The following is a 16,267-nucleotide window of genomic DNA, read 5'->3' on the forward strand; positions in this document are numbered from 1 at the left end:
TCCTTGTGTGTTCCAGTATGATTATGTACTGAGGATAATTGTCTGGCAGCACGCTGGTAGGTACAGTCAGACTGAACATGCTCTCGCTTTAACCAATCATTCGCTGTGCACTATCGGCTTTGAGACTGCGGCTTTGGAAATGGGTTTTCTTGCTCCGAACAGACAGCAATTCGCCGCCTTTTGCTGTTTGTTCCCTTTTGATCAGCATGGAATGCAGCAAATCGGTGCTGGGAATGGTGTTGTGATTTGGCTGCTGTGCGGGAATCGGCGATGTGATTTCAGCTTTGGATCTATTCTCTTTGATACTGTTGGTGCTTTGTAGTGTGTAGGTATCCTTGCTTTTTTTTCTACTGATGTCATTCTGAGCATCCTGTGAACCACCAACCTCATACTGGAAAACTTTAAGGAAAGTATCAGAACCACAGCTGTGCGTGAATCGGTGTTTATTTACAGATGATCTGTCAGATATATCATATCGTATCCCCAGAAGAGACCTCGGCTTTTATACGAGGATTTCCCAGCATAAACGTGAATGTTTCTGACCCGAACGCGGGTCAGAAACATTCACGCGCTCATTTGGATTTGCAGCTCGGGCTGAAACCATTTCTGCTCAGCTTCCTGTCACGTCTGTGGTGCACTGGCTCATTTTTGTTTTTAGACTTAAACAATAATCCTGGCTCACGTCCTGTGAATGTGGCTTAATGAGTCATTTGTACCCTCGGCTAAAGAGATTCAGAGCAGTTTACCAATTAGTTTACCATTGTGGTAAATGATGCCCAGTAGGAAAAAAACTTAATTGTCCTTTAAATTGACATAAGACGATCTTAAATCAGGCCAAAGCATTTACATGGCCTCAGTCTGCAGACTGCAAATACCTGAAATGAGTTTATGTAATCATTTATTCATTCACTCGATTTTTCATAAAAATCTCAGCATTCCTGCTCTCACATAGATTAAAATGCTGCTGTTACACATTTCCTGTTTTTACCCCTCAGCCATAAAAGGCTGATCGGGTATTGGCGTCACCCACTGGCCGGGCGGCGTGGACGCCCAAGTTTGTGAATGTGATAACTCGAGAATGAGGCGACGTAGGATTGTGATACCGTAAGCCCCTGTACTGAGGGGCTGAGGTAGAGCACCGACTGCCTCCAGTAGTTTTAGAGCTTTTAGGAAAGATTACGTTTACGTCTGATGTTGTTTCAGCGACACGTACGGGCCGGCGATGCTGTGTTCTTGAGGCGATGCTGTCGAGCCTTCAGGGACTTCATTAAAAATGTTTCATCAGCCTAAGATCTTAAACCGAGATGACCTCAGTCTGTTTATAACCGACTGAGTGGACACGAGGAGGATGCTTTGACAGTGACATTGTTACATCACTAATGCTTTCGACTAATCCCCCGTGCTCTTTCCTTTCTCCTCTCCAGCTCTGCTTTCTCTCTCGCTTTGAAATCAATGGGGTTTTGGGTTTTTGCATGGACCCCACCCCACCCCCCATTAACCCGCCTGATAACACGAACAGTCAACAGAGAAATAAGTTGATTTTAAACTGTGATACAGACATTATAGTCTAGATTATATATAACAGGCAGAACTTCTAAAACCAACTTTATTCAGAACAACAACGCACACATAACATCGACGTTCAGCATAAAAACACATAACACATATTATTTGTAAGGATTCGAGTGTTATAAAATTCCCCAAATGCTTTATAGATGCCGACAGTTTTGATATCTTGGGCAGTTTATATGGTGTCATCCAGATTCATTAACATGCATACATACGCTATGATCATCTCTGTGACATGTATATAAAATAAATAAGACTAATCATCAGTGGCAGCAGATTAGAAAAGCCTTGATGTTATGGTGAGAGTGGAAACATTGGGGAGTATTTCAGGCAAGCGTAACAGCAAAAAACAAAGTGAAATTAAAATGTGAGAAATACTAATTTAAAAATAACGACTGAAATTTCTACAAACTTTTAAAAAAAGGCGTTAATGAGCCCACGGTGACATCATCAGTGTCCCATACTGCCATGTGTCTTTAAAGGTTGCCCCCTCCCTGACCCTTATTCAGTCCTGTAAGCTGTTTTACTTCTCTGAACGTTATCGTAAGTGTTAGTGGGTCGGTCTCAGCTCAGTCTCTTTGGAAACAATGTAACGATTTAAAAAACATAAAATGAAAAATACAAATCAAATCTGTTGCTAAACACTGCACGCAAAACCTAAAGGTCATTGGAAGTTCACCCACTTATCATCCCGTACCATCAAGTCAGTCCCAGTTTGGACTCAAACTCCCAGGAGACCCGTCGCGGATAAAAGCTTCTGCTCAGGAATATATAAACAGTATGAACATGGATTTGACATGAGCTATCAAACATCAGCCCCTAGAGGTGCAAAGCCGGGTCACCGATGCCCCAGAGACGTCCAGTCACTTCACTTAAGTGTTTATGTGACAGCACATGTCACACCACACTTCAGTGCACGCTGGCAGACGTGTTGCAATAAGCTGGATGGCATACTCCTGACACCGCAGAGCTCGTCACGCAAACCCGCGTCTTACTCGTTTATCCAGAATGATTTATGCCCATCAGAGCAGCTGCTTTTGTCACTGAATAAATGGTAACATATTTACACAACTTGTCACAGTTATTACACACTCTCCTACGTTCATGTTATCAGCCTCCTGCTGCCTTCTTTATTCCCTTTCTTTTCTTTTAACAATCTTCTTCTTCTGCACAATAATTGCTTTCCTCCCAGTCTCACTCTTTACTTCACCTCACACACCCTGTATCTTCACTACCTCATCACCTTCCCTTTGTCACTCTTTCACTGCCACCCTGTTGTCCTCAGGTGTCCTCTTCCCTCCATCCTCCCCGCTCTTTTTCATCAAGGTTCCCCAAACGGAGTGGGACAGATCCGACCAGCTGGCCGCCGTCTCACCAGCTGTACCGGCGCGAACTGGTCTGCACGCTAATGAATGGGAAAGGCTCAGCAGTGAAGTGACTCGCCTCGCCTAGTGCGAATGTACAGATTTGTGATTAAGTGAAGCGTTCCTCAGCAGAAGTCTAACACTACCCACATCCCCCCCTTTCCCTTCAGTCCATCTCTGCACCTCATGCCTCTGCTCCTTGACCTTTGGCTCAGTGACAGTTTTGAAAAGATAACTTCCCATTGCTGCTTTCCCTCTGCTTCCTTGGCCTCTCCTTTCTGTCCTCCTCCCCCCTCTTTTTTTCCCTCCTCCTGACCTTCATGCCAAACCTCAGGGGGGAGGCTGGCAGGCAGGGGTGAGATGGTATCAGGCTCAGTTTTGTGAATTCAATTCCAGTCTTGACTCTGTGAGGAAACAGCAGGTCAGAGGTTCTGGGGGATTTAGGCTGGTCCTCTTCTGCTCCTTTCCCCCCCTCAGTCTCAGAAACAATTTCCTGTGTTTGTAATATTTCACACACTACTGCTGTGTTTAAATTCAGTTAAACATTTTTATAAATGAAATGAATTCGATTTTTTTTTAAAGTGAATCTGTTCTTGCATTTCTGCTGCTCTGTTTAAAAGGGAGTTGGATAAGAGGGTGGGTGTCGTTCACCTGTAGGCAGATTAGTCTGAAAGGGTTTTAGCTGTAGGTGAAAAATGAAGCTAACGGTTCACCATGTCTATTTCCAAATAATGTCTGGATTAGTTAAATTCTGTTTGAAGGTTTTATTGTTGTCTAATCATATTTTATGTTGAGCTTCTGTGAAAGCTTCTGAAATGAACCCGATGCTGCCTCCCCATTCAACTTCTAGCAAGAGATCGAGCTAGAATAATGCATTGAAACGTGCTGCAGTACAGTAACGTCTACCTGCGAGCATGCCACAGTTAAATGCTGAATAATCACGTAAATAATTCAAATGCACTGATCTTACATGGTAATTACACTGTTTATTGCACATCTCAACCAAATGAAGATAAATATGTAATATTACGTAGTTAATTGTTTACAACATGACCAAAGCGTTTGTCTTTAGAAACTGTGTTCGATTTTAAATCAAAGCAGGATAGTTTTAAATAAAGTTAGTTGTATTTCAGATCAGTCTTATTTTGAAATGATGAAATCAGAAAAGGCTCCAACTTTGGATGTTTGTTAGAAATATTTTATTTAACACGGTCACAACTTTGTCATTCTATGTTCAATTGTTTTAAGCCAATTAAAAAAGCTAATAAATACACATTGGAAGTAAGTCGTACATTTACGTTCTCACCTTTGCTTTAGAATATAGTGCAAAGAATATTTTGTCTGTAATGTGATAAAGTTTGTGTTTTCGGTTTGGAACAAATCAACTTATCATTAGTGCTGCCACGATTAGTCGACTAGTCACGATTACGTCGACTATCAAAATCGTCGACGACTGATTTAATAGTCGACACGTCGTTTGAAGCTTTGTAAGATCCCAAAAGACGCAGGAATAAGTAGTAGGATTTAAGAGTGTAATAACGGACATAAACAGAAGATGGCAGCACTGCATGTACAAGGATGCCAGCTGCCGTTAAACCCCGACGAAGAAGAAGCTGTGTCCCAGAATTCATAGCGCGGCCCTGCTCAGTTTCCAACAATGGCGGCAGCTAGTTAGTCTTAATATTACTCTTATTATTCTTTCTGGGTCACAAAAACGGTTAGCATATTTTCAGGCGAGAATGTAGCTGTGTAAACCTCAAATGTCTGCTCAGTTTATCAGGACACCACATATTTTCAAAAGCGCTCCGACGTTTTCGGAGACGTCTGTTACCCACTAGCTCGATAGCTAGCCGGGGGCTAGGTCACTAGCGCTGTGAGAACACCGGACTCCCGGCAAATCGTTTTCAAACCCACCGCCGTCTTTCACTTCTCAGGTTAAACATGATATATAAGTCACTTAGATAACTTAAAAATGTTGTTTGCCTTTTTTTCAGTATTTTATTTGTTCCTGAGTAAATCAGTTTGTCTGAGATTAAAGTTATAGTTTTTACACAGCTGAATAAACTTCAAGCAGACAGCTGATTATCAGAAGTGTGAGATGCTGGTAGGGTTGCCAACTCCCTGAAAAATAAGGGACACCTCGTGGCCAGGGCCGGGCGACCCAGTTGTCTTCACCCTTCCCAGTTTAGTGAATTTTCTAGCTCTTTTTTTGTGTGTGAAATTATTTTTTTAACCATTTGACTTGAAGTTGATTTAAGTAGATGCATATTCTATTCTTTGTGATATGAACACATGTGAAACAAATGATCATTTAGCCATTTATTTTTAGCTCAAAATGACAACATTAACACAATAAAACAGGTCTCCTTCTTAAACAGAAGCCTGTCATGCTTAACTTTTGAGAATATAAGTAAATCTTTCTTTAAAAGAACTCTGTCCTGCTTAACTTAAAATAATAGAAAACAATAGAAAGAAAAATATTCTTGTAACAGTGCACATTTAGTGCATTTAGTACAATTGGCTTCAGTTGAGGTATTATTTCAGCTTTTCTAATCAGCTGCTCCTGTTTGTAAACCCGCTTGTTCCCATGATTACACATCATAACTCATCATCATTATTAAAATATGTATTACTTTTATGTATTAGTCATCTATTTGTTGTAATCATCTATCCTTGCAGTTGTTTATTACACAAAATAAATTATATTATCACACTTCTGGCCACATAGCGCTGATATTCACTGCACATGCCCATATTAACGTTTTCCAGCCAGGTGTTTTCCTTTTCCCATTCTTCCCTTTCTCTGAGGGGAACAAACATTGCTGCTCTAATGCTGGGCTTACACTGTGCGGTTTTAGGCCCATTTTGAGCCGATTTTTGAGTGATCGGACCGATTTTGGCCTTCATCGTGCGTCGTGTAGTATACGTGGGGTAAAGAGAAGTGATTAACACCTCACGACCAGCTCCCGATCATCAATCGCTCGTGAGGGTCTCACCACAGGCGCTCACACTGCTCACGCGCAAACACGTAAACGTCGGTGAAAAAGATGGAGCAGCACGGCAGTGCAGCGTGTGATCTGGACACAAGCGATGGAGGCACAACTTGTAGAACTTTGGCAAGCTCATCCGAGCCTTTTCGATGTGGCATCACAAAATTATCACGACCACAACAACCGTGAAAATAGTTGGATCTACACTGCTGCTCAATCACAGCTGCCTGATCATGTTTTTCATTAGCAATTTAGCAAAGTTGATGGTGGTGGTTTGTGTGTCTGTGTGAGTGAAAGACAGAGAGAGCGAGCGACAGATTTTCTGTTATAAACTTCATTTTATGGAGGCACAGTGTGAGCACTCAGGTCGCATCAGAGCATCGGGCCGTATAGTGTGAGACCTGCATCGTGACCTACCAACTTCTAACCCCTGCGAGTCAATCGTGCAGTTTGAGCAGGAGCTGAATAACGCGACTGAAAAAATCGCACAGTGTCTGCCCAGCTTTAGGTGTACTGTCGTCCGAGACTTGCACCGCAGTGTCGGCGTTTGTTCCCCTGTTGGCCATGCTTCTTGTTGTGGTCATCTGTTGTCTTCCGGTATTTTCTCCGCAAGCGACCTTTCCTCGACCAATGAGATGAGCGGTAATCTGAATTGTCATACTCGAATTGTCATAAGTGTGCTGTCAGCTCATTGGTCACAAAGCAGGAGAGGGGCTGGGAATTATGTTTTCAAACAAAGCGTTAATTCCATTAAAAGTTATAGACTACTTTTGATTCTCACTGTATTACGGGACAAAGTGCGTCCCTTATTAGCTCAATACGGGACGTGTACTTTTGTTTCGAAATACGGGACGATTCCGTATTTTAAGGGACGGTTGGCAACCCTAGATGCTGGAGAATTTACTCCGGTGTCCTTTTATATTTTAGATAGCAAGGAGTTTATTAAACTCCACCGAAACAATCTGCAAATTTCATTAAAATTTAATAAACTATCATCTTGTCTTTATTTTTAGTTAGCACAGACCTTAAACACTTAAAGCTGTAAGCTAATGATAGTTATATAAGAGCAGATGCTGCTGGTGCAATAAACTGTACGTTTTATGTCCGATGGATGATGATCTGATTAGTCGACTAATCGCAAAAATAATCGGTGACTAGTCGACTATCAAAATAATCGTTTGTGGCAGCCCTACTTATCATCACCCAAAAAGCTCCTCATTGTAAGTCTTCGGCCCAGTTTGATACTTTACATGATACTTTGATACTTACATTTGTCACGCTGTAATATTCAGTCAAATCCTGGTGATTGTATAATTATGTCGATATATGTGAGTCGTACCGGGTTACTGGATTACGATGTAGGATTTTTCAGTGATCTTGTATCGGATAAACGTGTGCAAACAGATATTTAAAAACGCTGCTTCTGTTGTGGAGGACTGAATAAAGACTAGGGAGTAACCGGTTGCCGGTTTCAGTTCCAGTCGGTGTGCGTCTCCTCGGTGGTACATGCATCTGTCATACTTGCCTTCGTGTCTTATTCCCCACGCGACGGCTCGATTCTCCTCACGGTGGATCTTTTAACATATTTATTGGATTTTTGAGCCCACGTACAAAGAATCGCACTTTTCTTCACATCTTTTTGTGTGTTGTTCTTTAACCCCTGTACTCTCCAGGCAGTATGTTGTAATATACAACATTTGTTATGTTTTGCTGTGTCTTCAGGCTACAGAAATATGAGGTAATTACAGAGCTGCTGGAAGAGCTTCTGCTAAGATCCGTGTGTTAAATGTTCTGCTTCAAGCACCTCTAATTCTGAGAATATTACACCGCATTATTTCCTGCTGAAGTTATTTTGTGGGCAGTGTTTTTACCTCCGGAGACATTTTTGAGTGGACTCAAACGTGGTTTCATACTTATGTTGTAAAATACAATCGTTTTATCACATGTCGGCAACGTGACCCTGTAAGTTAACGTTGGTGATGATGCTAACGGTTAATGACTATGGATTACAAGTACAAGTACTTTATGCTTTTCTTTTGGTTTTAGTAATAATTATTTGACATATTATTGGATGTTGGTGTGTTGCTCTTAAACACCTTCTGCTGTATCAGCGCGGATCAGTTCTGTCATCACTGCAGAGTCTGTACATACGTTGTCGAGGTAAGCTGTATGAATCACAATCCTTTTCTTCCAGTTTGTGTTAAAAACCCATAAAGCAGCCTCTATTCTCTGTTTTCTCTTTGAATGTATTTATCATTAACCCTTCCATCCACAACTCAGGCTGAATCTGCCATGCTTTCTCTTCTTGTATGTCTCTAGTTTGCCAGTGGTTGCTGACCTAATGGAGACGTGTGTCGACGATGTCCTCAGAGGTCCCGTTGTCCCTGCAGTCACAGCTATCGAGGAGCCCGTACAAGCCGCTGCCTATGCCGGTGCTAGCGTCCCTGCAGAAGATGCGCTGAGTCTCGCTGGTAAGGCTGCAGCGAACTGGCCAATATTTAAAAACTCTCCTTAGAAGCCAGGCTTTAAAGAAAACTGCTGTAAAACAATAAATGTCTGTTTTAAGAGACTGACATAACTGCAGTTTTTGACTCTATAGCCTCATTTTTCACCGTGACGGCTGCCGCCTGGTGCGACCTTACTGACCATTGATTCACTTATATTTTTCTGTTAATGCAAGCAATAGTTACACTCAGCCAACACCGTTATGAAAAAGACCCAGAGCTGACTGTTAATAAACATCAGTGTCCTGAGACGAGACGATCACTTGCTAACTATATAAATAAAGCGAAGATAACTGTTTGTTTGTCTTTCTGTGTTCATGTGCGGCGACTCAGAAGCAGCAGCTCGTCTGAAGCAGCTGGAGTTGGAGAGCAGTCCGCTTCTCGCTGCGCCGAGAAATAACATGAACGTCAACGTGGCCATGAACAACCAGGCGAGTGTTTGTTATTTCCTCTAAAATCAGACTCTGCTTGCTTTGATGGAGACCAGCAGCACTTCTGTGTAGTTCACTGGCAGTTCAGCATAAACAAACACATGTGCGGCACAGCGTGATGAAGCCTCTGTGACATCTGACCCAACAGGACGATGTGGTGAAGCTCACAGAGAAGTGCGGGCTGAACAGTGCGGGCAGCAGTCCATGCGTGACTCCGCTGCGCACCCCGGAGGATCTGAAGAGTAACATCCTGAAGGCTCAAGCCGAGGCGGCCGCGCTCAAGGTGCGCAACAGACCGGGGGGTGAAAAAGAGGGCCCTCCGATGTACTCTGATTCTGCTTATCCATCAGAGTGAAAGCCTCATCAGCTGAGCGGTCTTTAGCTAAGCCTTCAGTATTTTGTAGCCTTTTGTTTTTAAACACATTTAAATCAAAACAGCTAAAGTGACGTTTTGATTCATGTGTGTGAGCCCTCTCCTCATAAACGCCTGTTTGCTCTGTGCAGGGGGCTTTGGAGGAACACGCTGTGATGCTCGGAGATAAAAACTGTAACCTGCAGGAGGCTTCTGCGAGGTACGTTTTCACTCACCTGCACTTTCAGGAATATGATAACTTCTTATGTTCAGCTTCAGAATCAAAGAAAATAGAATCACGTTTCCACTCAGACTGTTATTTAACCCTTTAGGATCTTTGCATTAAGCAGCTCTTCAGAGCGCACCGTGCTATCGGCACAGGGCACACTGTCACCGCGCCTCATTGTCTTGAAACTCGGCCTTCGTTCCTTCATCTTACTGAGTCATGCCAACTGTCAGTGCTTCATCCCAGCCAATCACAGCGCTCGCTGCTGCTCGAGCTGATTAACCTCTTGAATATTTATAAGGATTATTAGCATAGCTCACAACGTTACGTCAGCCGCAGCTCGGCAGCGCTCCACAGAATGACAAACGAGTCCACGACGGCTCGTAACCGAAGCAGCAAGCGACTCACGCTGGAGAATAAACAACGTTGGATTTGGCAGATTCTGTTGTTGACGGTTTTAGCAAATGTTTCCCGTTTGCATGTTGTTCTAAAAGCATTTCTACTGAAACTCATAATAATGAAACCTGTTTAAAAGTAATTTGTTTACTCATGTAGTCGGAGAAGTTTGACCTCCTGTCTTTCTGTGGTAACCACAGTGAATGTTTTATGCAGGAATAAGCGTTATGTGTGTCTCTCTGCCAGGTTGAAGGTGCAGTAACTCGTCTCTTTGTGTTAGCAGCCGCCCTGACGTCCAGGACACCTGGGACCTGCTGAAGCCACCATCCTCCCTGGTCTCATCTGCAGGCGCCAGGTGAGCCTTTGTTTAGAAAAACAAAACATTACTGTGGTTTGTACTTCGTTGCATCAGATCTCTCACACGTCATAGTTAAGGCCTTGACAAAGACCAGTGACAAAGTGTCCTGGCTTTGTAGGTTGATTGAAGTTAAGGTAAAGAGTTTGATTTTTCATAGTTAGCAAAAGGTGATTTGTTTTCAAGAATGTGTTAAGGTAAGCTTAACACAAAACATGTTGCACATTTAGATCAAATGGTTTAAAATAATGTTAACAGAGATGCATGTAAAGTCCTGCATCAGCCAAACAGGCAGTGAAACATTAATGGGGCAGATTAAAGTCCTTATAGTGTTTGCTGACATCTGCTGGTGTGTTTGAGTAATGCATTCGTGCATGTGTGTGTCTGTGTGTCGGCCCGGGTGTGTTAAATCACATGACTTGAGTTCTGCCTGGATACTGCTGCCGTCTCTGCAGAGAGTGACACATAAAAGCAGACGCACAGTTAGCTGTGCTGTGTGAGTTTGTGCTCTTAAAATTTGAGTTTAAAAGTGGCGAAACTGTCTTTGCTGGTTTTGGTGACTCGCAGTGTTAAAAGTTGTTAAAAGTACGCGGTCACATGCTTGTGTGATACCATTTCTTCTCCTGTTTTCAGCGCTGAGAGATTGGCTGAAGATTTAAAAGCTTCTGTTCCCAAAAAGTCCTCCGAGTCGACCAGTGAAGCCCCGGCACCAAAGGTAACGTGACTGCACGCTCACAGGTAATGACTACTGTTGTGCTTTACACTCACCAGCCACTTCTTTAGGCACAGCTTGCTAGTATCAGACTGGGGGATTTGAGTTCAGTGAACTCGTCATCAGGTTCATGAAGTCAGTCTGAAACTTTTGTGGTGTTGTGCGTTGTCCTGCTGACACGCTGTGGTCATGTGGGGATGGATGCGGTCAGCATACTGAGCCCCCACCACCACCATCACACAACCAACAGCCTGAACGTGTTGGATGCACCAAATTCTGATCCTACCATCTAAATATCATAAATGGAAACCTGCCAGACCAGGCAAGCTACATTTAGCATATGTAGCCTGAGTTTGCTGTTCTTAGCTGACTAGCATGGCACCCCATTCTGCTTCAGGCTTTAATCTGCTGTGTTCTGCATAAACTCTGCAAATGGCTGTGTGGGAAAAATTTCAGCTACGTTCAGAGTCACTTACATCACCTCCCGATGCTCATTTTGAACCTCAGCAGGTCGTCTTTCTCATCTACATGCCCAAATGCATAAAGTTGCTGCCATCTGATTGGTTCATTAGATATTTTCATTAACAAGCAGGTGAGGTGGGTTGTGAGTGCATATTGATTACTCTGTGAAAGTAGGTTCAGTCTTCAGTGTGATGTAATTGGTAACAATAGCAGGTCGTCCACTTGATCCCGGACTGCTCCAGTCTGATGCCAAAGTATCCTTGAGCAAGAAACTGAAGCGAGTTGTTCTGAGATGCATTCATCTGATTGTGAATGTGTGAATAAAACACTTTGCGTGAGTAGAGTTTATTTACCCTTCAATCTGTGCCTACGCAGCCCGGTGTTTGCGTGTGACTAACACAGGAAGTAGACGGTTTCTTTAGTGCCTGCGTGTGCTAATAAAGAGTGTTTGCATCACGCTGCAGGTTAAAGCAGAGGAGGTCGACCTGCAAAGCGCCGCCCCACTTTCTGACAACCTTATTGACTTCACTGATCCAGCTCCTGTGGTAAGAATTACTGCACTGTGTCCTGAATAATCTGCAGTGAAACTCCCACTGCATGTGTGTGGGTTAAAGTAGACCTTTAGCGTGGATGCTAACATTCTTCTGATGTTGTTGTAGCTCCCACCGGTGCAGCCGACCAAACCTCTCATCACACCGCGCTGGATCGTCCCCACAACCGCTGTGAGTTTATCAGCCTCACTTTTTAAAAGTTCACCTGTTTATGTTTTTTCCAGGTTTGGCTGTGAAATGTTAAAATGTTTTAGAAGCTGTTTTAACTGCATTCATTGTTCTGAACCACGAGGCTTTGGACTTCTCTGCACTTCCATAGTCGCTGTGCAGTTTGGCTAATGTAGAGGCGCTGTAGACACTGACCTCCGACCTTCTCCTTCACCCCCTTCTCACGCAGCCTCCCGGCGCCTTTACTAACGGCCTGCTCGACCTTGACCCCCCGCCTAAGGTCAACCCTCTTCTCCCTTCAGATGGGGGAGCATCCCTCACCTCAGCCCTCCCTCACCTCACTCACACACGTAACGCCGTCTCCACCCTCTCCACCAGGTAAAAGTGTTTGCATTTTGAACCCAAAGTTTGTTTTTTACATCGCAGCCGTCGCTGAAGAGCACGAAACGTCTCCTCCTCACTTCACTGAGCCTGAAGTTTCAGAAGAGAACATCCCTGAGAGTTTAACAGGAATCGTTAAGAGCATTTTGTTTGTGGAGGAAGAGACAGCAAAGCAAATTAGTTATTTTTCAGGTCCTTTATGCACAGCTTTTTCTTAGTTTTTTATGATTTTGTTTGTGAATGAATCAGTATTAAACAATCAGAAATGAAAAACAATACTGAACAGCAGAACTTGAACACATGCTTGAGCTGAAAGCAGGTGTTTCAGTGACAGCAAGTCAGAACATCACAAATCAAACTTTCTGTGAGGATCTCTGAGTTCAAGCAGACGTCTCATTCACGCCTCAGTTCTTCAAAAGTTGTGATTAGAAGAGTCTGAAGGATACGACTCTTTAACCTCGTAATGTGACGGTGTGTCTGGTTCTTTTATGTTTTCCTTACATCGAGCCAGATTTTTAAATCACCAAACTGAGCTCAAGATCACATTTGTGCTTTGTCACCTGTAAATAGCGATGGAGCTGGTTTCACTTTGTCAGACTCTAAAAACACGGGTGGACGTTTTAGCGTTTTCATGCAGGTCGAATGAGAAATTTATTGAAAAATAAAAGCTGCAGTCAGAAAAACCCAAAAAACCCACAGAAGGCAAATATACGGAAGAGGATTAGTGCCACCGAAAATTCTGTTGCAGAATTCTGAGAAAAAGTCAGAATTCTGACTTCAATTCTGGAAACGAAGAAGAAAAAAGACGTTTTTTTCCATACAAATAAAAGGACGAGTGATTTTTATTTTCTTTCTTTTGTTTTGTGTGTACAGTAGCTTAAATATATGTATTGGAGCCTTGCATTTTGTTTTCCATACAGGAAGTCATTTCTGATTCATAGGTTTATACATACAGGTTCGAGCCCCGGCTCGGACAGTCTCGTCGTTGTGTCCTTGGGCGAGACACTTCACCCGTTGCCTACTGGTGGTGGTCAGAGGGCCCGGTGGCGCCAGTGTCCGGCAGCCTCGCCTCTGTCAGTGCGCCCCAGGGCGGCTGTGGCTACAATGTAGCTGCCATCACCAGTGTGTGAATGTCTGGATGACTGGATGTGTAAAGCGCTTTGGGGCCCTTAGGGACGAGTAAAGCGCTGTACAAATACAGGCCATTTACCATCAAATCTGGGCTTTCAATGTCACTTTTTTTTCTCCAGTGTTTCGAAGCTCCTACGAGGTCGTAAGTGTGAGATATGGACGGTTTATAGAAGCCTGACTGCTAACCATGTGACCTTAACTTCTCGGCCATTTTGGACACACAACAATGTAAATTCAGTGCATAACATTTTATTTTACTGTTGATCGAACGAGGTAAAATTATAAAGCTATTATTAAGTTGTCGCAGGTTGTCAGACTGCAGCGTGTTCGCATTTTAGCAATTTCTTTCAAACTTACGACTCTTAAAACTGGTTCCTGCGCACAAACGTTTTCTCTTTTCTGAGGCAGTAATTTGACCGTCTCTTCCACTCCTTCGTCCACAGCACTGTGGCTCAGCCGCCAGCCTCAGAGGATGGAGCCAAACCCAGAGGTCTCTTGACCACTGAGCTCTGATGAAGAAACGAGCGGCCGCCATCACGCTCTTCATCTTCCCGCCTGGTTTCCCGCTTCACCCGCTCACCCACCCGCACGCAGGCCGGCCGAGTCTGAAAACGCAAAAGAAGAGGCAGCTTGCAAACCGCCGCGACCACAACCGTAGCTACACAGATCAGCAATATGAAGTACTTTTTTTTTTTTTTTAATGATCTCATGGCGTCGAGCTTAGTCTTTGTAAGATGGTGTATACAAACATTTTAGCCTCAGTATTAAGAAAACCTTATTTTTAATCTCCTGTTTGTGCACCACGTTAGTAACCTGCCATTACAGAGTCCATCCAGTCACCCAAAGCGCTGTCGGCAGCATCTCTGCCTGCTTTGAGACTCTGGTGGAAGCTCTCGCCCTGGTTCTGAGTTTAAGCACCGGCAGTGCAAACCGCTGGATCTCTGAGCTTTCCTCTGGGAAGCTGCTGAACGACACTGGATGATGGACGCACGAGATATGAAGAGCTTGAAGTGTTCGAATATAAGAGATCACGCAGTGCAGCGCGTTTAAACCCGCTAACGCTACATGATGTAGCCACTGGATCTGGAAATGTCACTGGATTACCTTCAAACACTGGACCTTCAGCTGATTTTTATTTTTTCCCACATTAGATGATGATGATGATGATGATGATGATGTTTTTAGTTTTTCAGCTGATTTTTTTATTTTATGATCCTGTTCCTGCTCTTTGTAGCTGTCGATGCTTTTAAATGCCCCCCCCCCCCCCCACCACCACCACCACCACCATCATGAGGACTTCCTGTTTTGATTCCGATCACATCTTATAATGTAAATTTGAATCCACACTTTTACCCCACTCTCGTTCCTGCTCACTCATCATTAAACTTTTAGCTCCTGTGATCGCTGGACTGCGTGGTGGGAGATGTGTCCGGGTATCTGACTGGATTGGACTCTCCAACATGTCATAGCTGTTACTTTGCCTTATGTACATGAATGTGCTCTACGTGTCTGATGGGGAAATGCTGGAGATGCCACTCGCACGTCACCTTTGCTGGAATCGTTTAACCTGTGAAATATCCTGAAAGCTGGTTTTGTATGAGAGCGAGGTGAGGCCTACGTCGGCACCGTGGGAGTTATTAAATATCTTACTTTGACCCTCGAATGGTAGAGTTGTAGTATCTCACTGTTACTGTAACCACCACGTCTGGCCACTCACTCAGGTTGTGGCTCTGTAGTACTTCTCATTATGTCTTCAACAAGGGAAGCCGGCTGTTCTTCGATGTCGTCTTAGCAGCGTTTACGCCTCAGCTCAGTGTCATTGTTCAGATATTACATGTTGTAGCATACAGGTTTAACGTTTTCACTGTAACTGCTTCAGCTGCTGTTGATATGAAGTAGACGTATATTTTTTAAGACTACCTTGGCAGTATAGTTACTACTCTGAGGAGACTTGAGGTGTTTTCTAATTACAGAGGAAGTATTACAGATCAGACTGTGAAGTCTCATTTTTATATAAACTCGTATTTTTCTGGAACACCTGATCATGATTCAGTAAAGTTTTCCCACAGTAGGAGTCGTTGTCTCTCATTCATTTTAAAACTGCGGTGAGTGTAATAATCACATCACACGCTTATGTTCCTTTTGAAATACACTTATTATGTAATTCTTTTCCTACTTTTTACTTTTACTCCCTGCATGTTTAAACAAATATCTAATTCCTGCACATTACATTTTCAAAACTCGTTACTTTCGCTTTAACGTTGTTGAGCCAAGATCCTCCTGTAAGTTTACTGTTTAAAGAGCTAAAACCTCCAAAGTTTCAGGAGTAATAAGTCATCATAAGAACTAAAAATGAAGAATGTGGGACACTGTTTGTTTGGGATTTTGAGCCCAGTGCACACCTCTGAGTGTTAAATTAACACTTTGACAGTGTTAAATGTTTAAAAGTAACCTAGTCAGTTTTGAAGATTAACAAAGACTAACACTGAGCAGTGCTGATTTTCTAACACTGGAATATTTCTAACATTTTGAGTTATTTTCCAGTGTTAGAAAATCAGCACTGCTCAGTGTTAGTCTTTGTTAATCTTCAAAACTGACTAGGTTACTTTTAAACATATAACACTGTCAAAGTGTTAATTTAACACTCAACAGTGTTGTATTTAACACTCAGAGGT

The 16,267-nt window shown here is 43.1% G+C and overlaps 1 protein-coding gene across 2 annotated transcripts in view; it reads left to right on the forward strand.

The window, feature by feature from the left end:
- Nucleotides 1-16,002, forward strand: part of epb41l5 (erythrocyte membrane protein band 4.1 like 5) — a 38,216-nt gene extending 22,214 nt beyond the window's left edge. Inside the window, exons 17-26 of one of the 2 annotated variants that reach the window (XM_085383955.1) lie at nt 8,243-8,394; nt 8,761-8,858; nt 9,007-9,141; nt 9,363-9,430; nt 10,113-10,187; nt 10,821-10,902; nt 11,826-11,906; nt 12,021-12,083; nt 12,310-12,458; nt 14,036-16,002. In XM_085383955.1, the coding sequence (XP_085240081.1) occupies nt 8,243-8,394; nt 8,761-8,858; nt 9,007-9,141; nt 9,363-9,430; nt 10,113-10,187; nt 10,821-10,902; nt 11,826-11,906; nt 12,021-12,083; nt 12,310-12,458; nt 14,036-14,105 (973 nt within the window). In that variant the 3' untranslated portion in view covers nt 14,106-16,002. The remainder of the gene's footprint in view (nt 1-8,242; nt 8,395-8,760; nt 8,859-9,006; nt 9,142-9,362; nt 9,431-10,112; nt 10,188-10,820; nt 10,903-11,825; nt 11,907-12,020; nt 12,084-12,309; nt 12,459-14,035) is intronic. The other variant, XM_085383956.1, reaches the window with a different exon arrangement.
- Nucleotides 16,003-16,267: the final 265 nt, after the last annotated feature.

Source organism: Rhamphochromis longiceps, linkage group LG16, assembly GCF_057381845.1.
Source record: "Rhamphochromis longiceps isolate RC_006_pf linkage group LG16, R_longiceps_female_GT1.1, whole genome shotgun sequence".
NCBI classification, from domain to species: Eukaryota; Metazoa; Chordata; class Actinopteri; order Cichliformes; family Cichlidae; genus Rhamphochromis; species Rhamphochromis longiceps.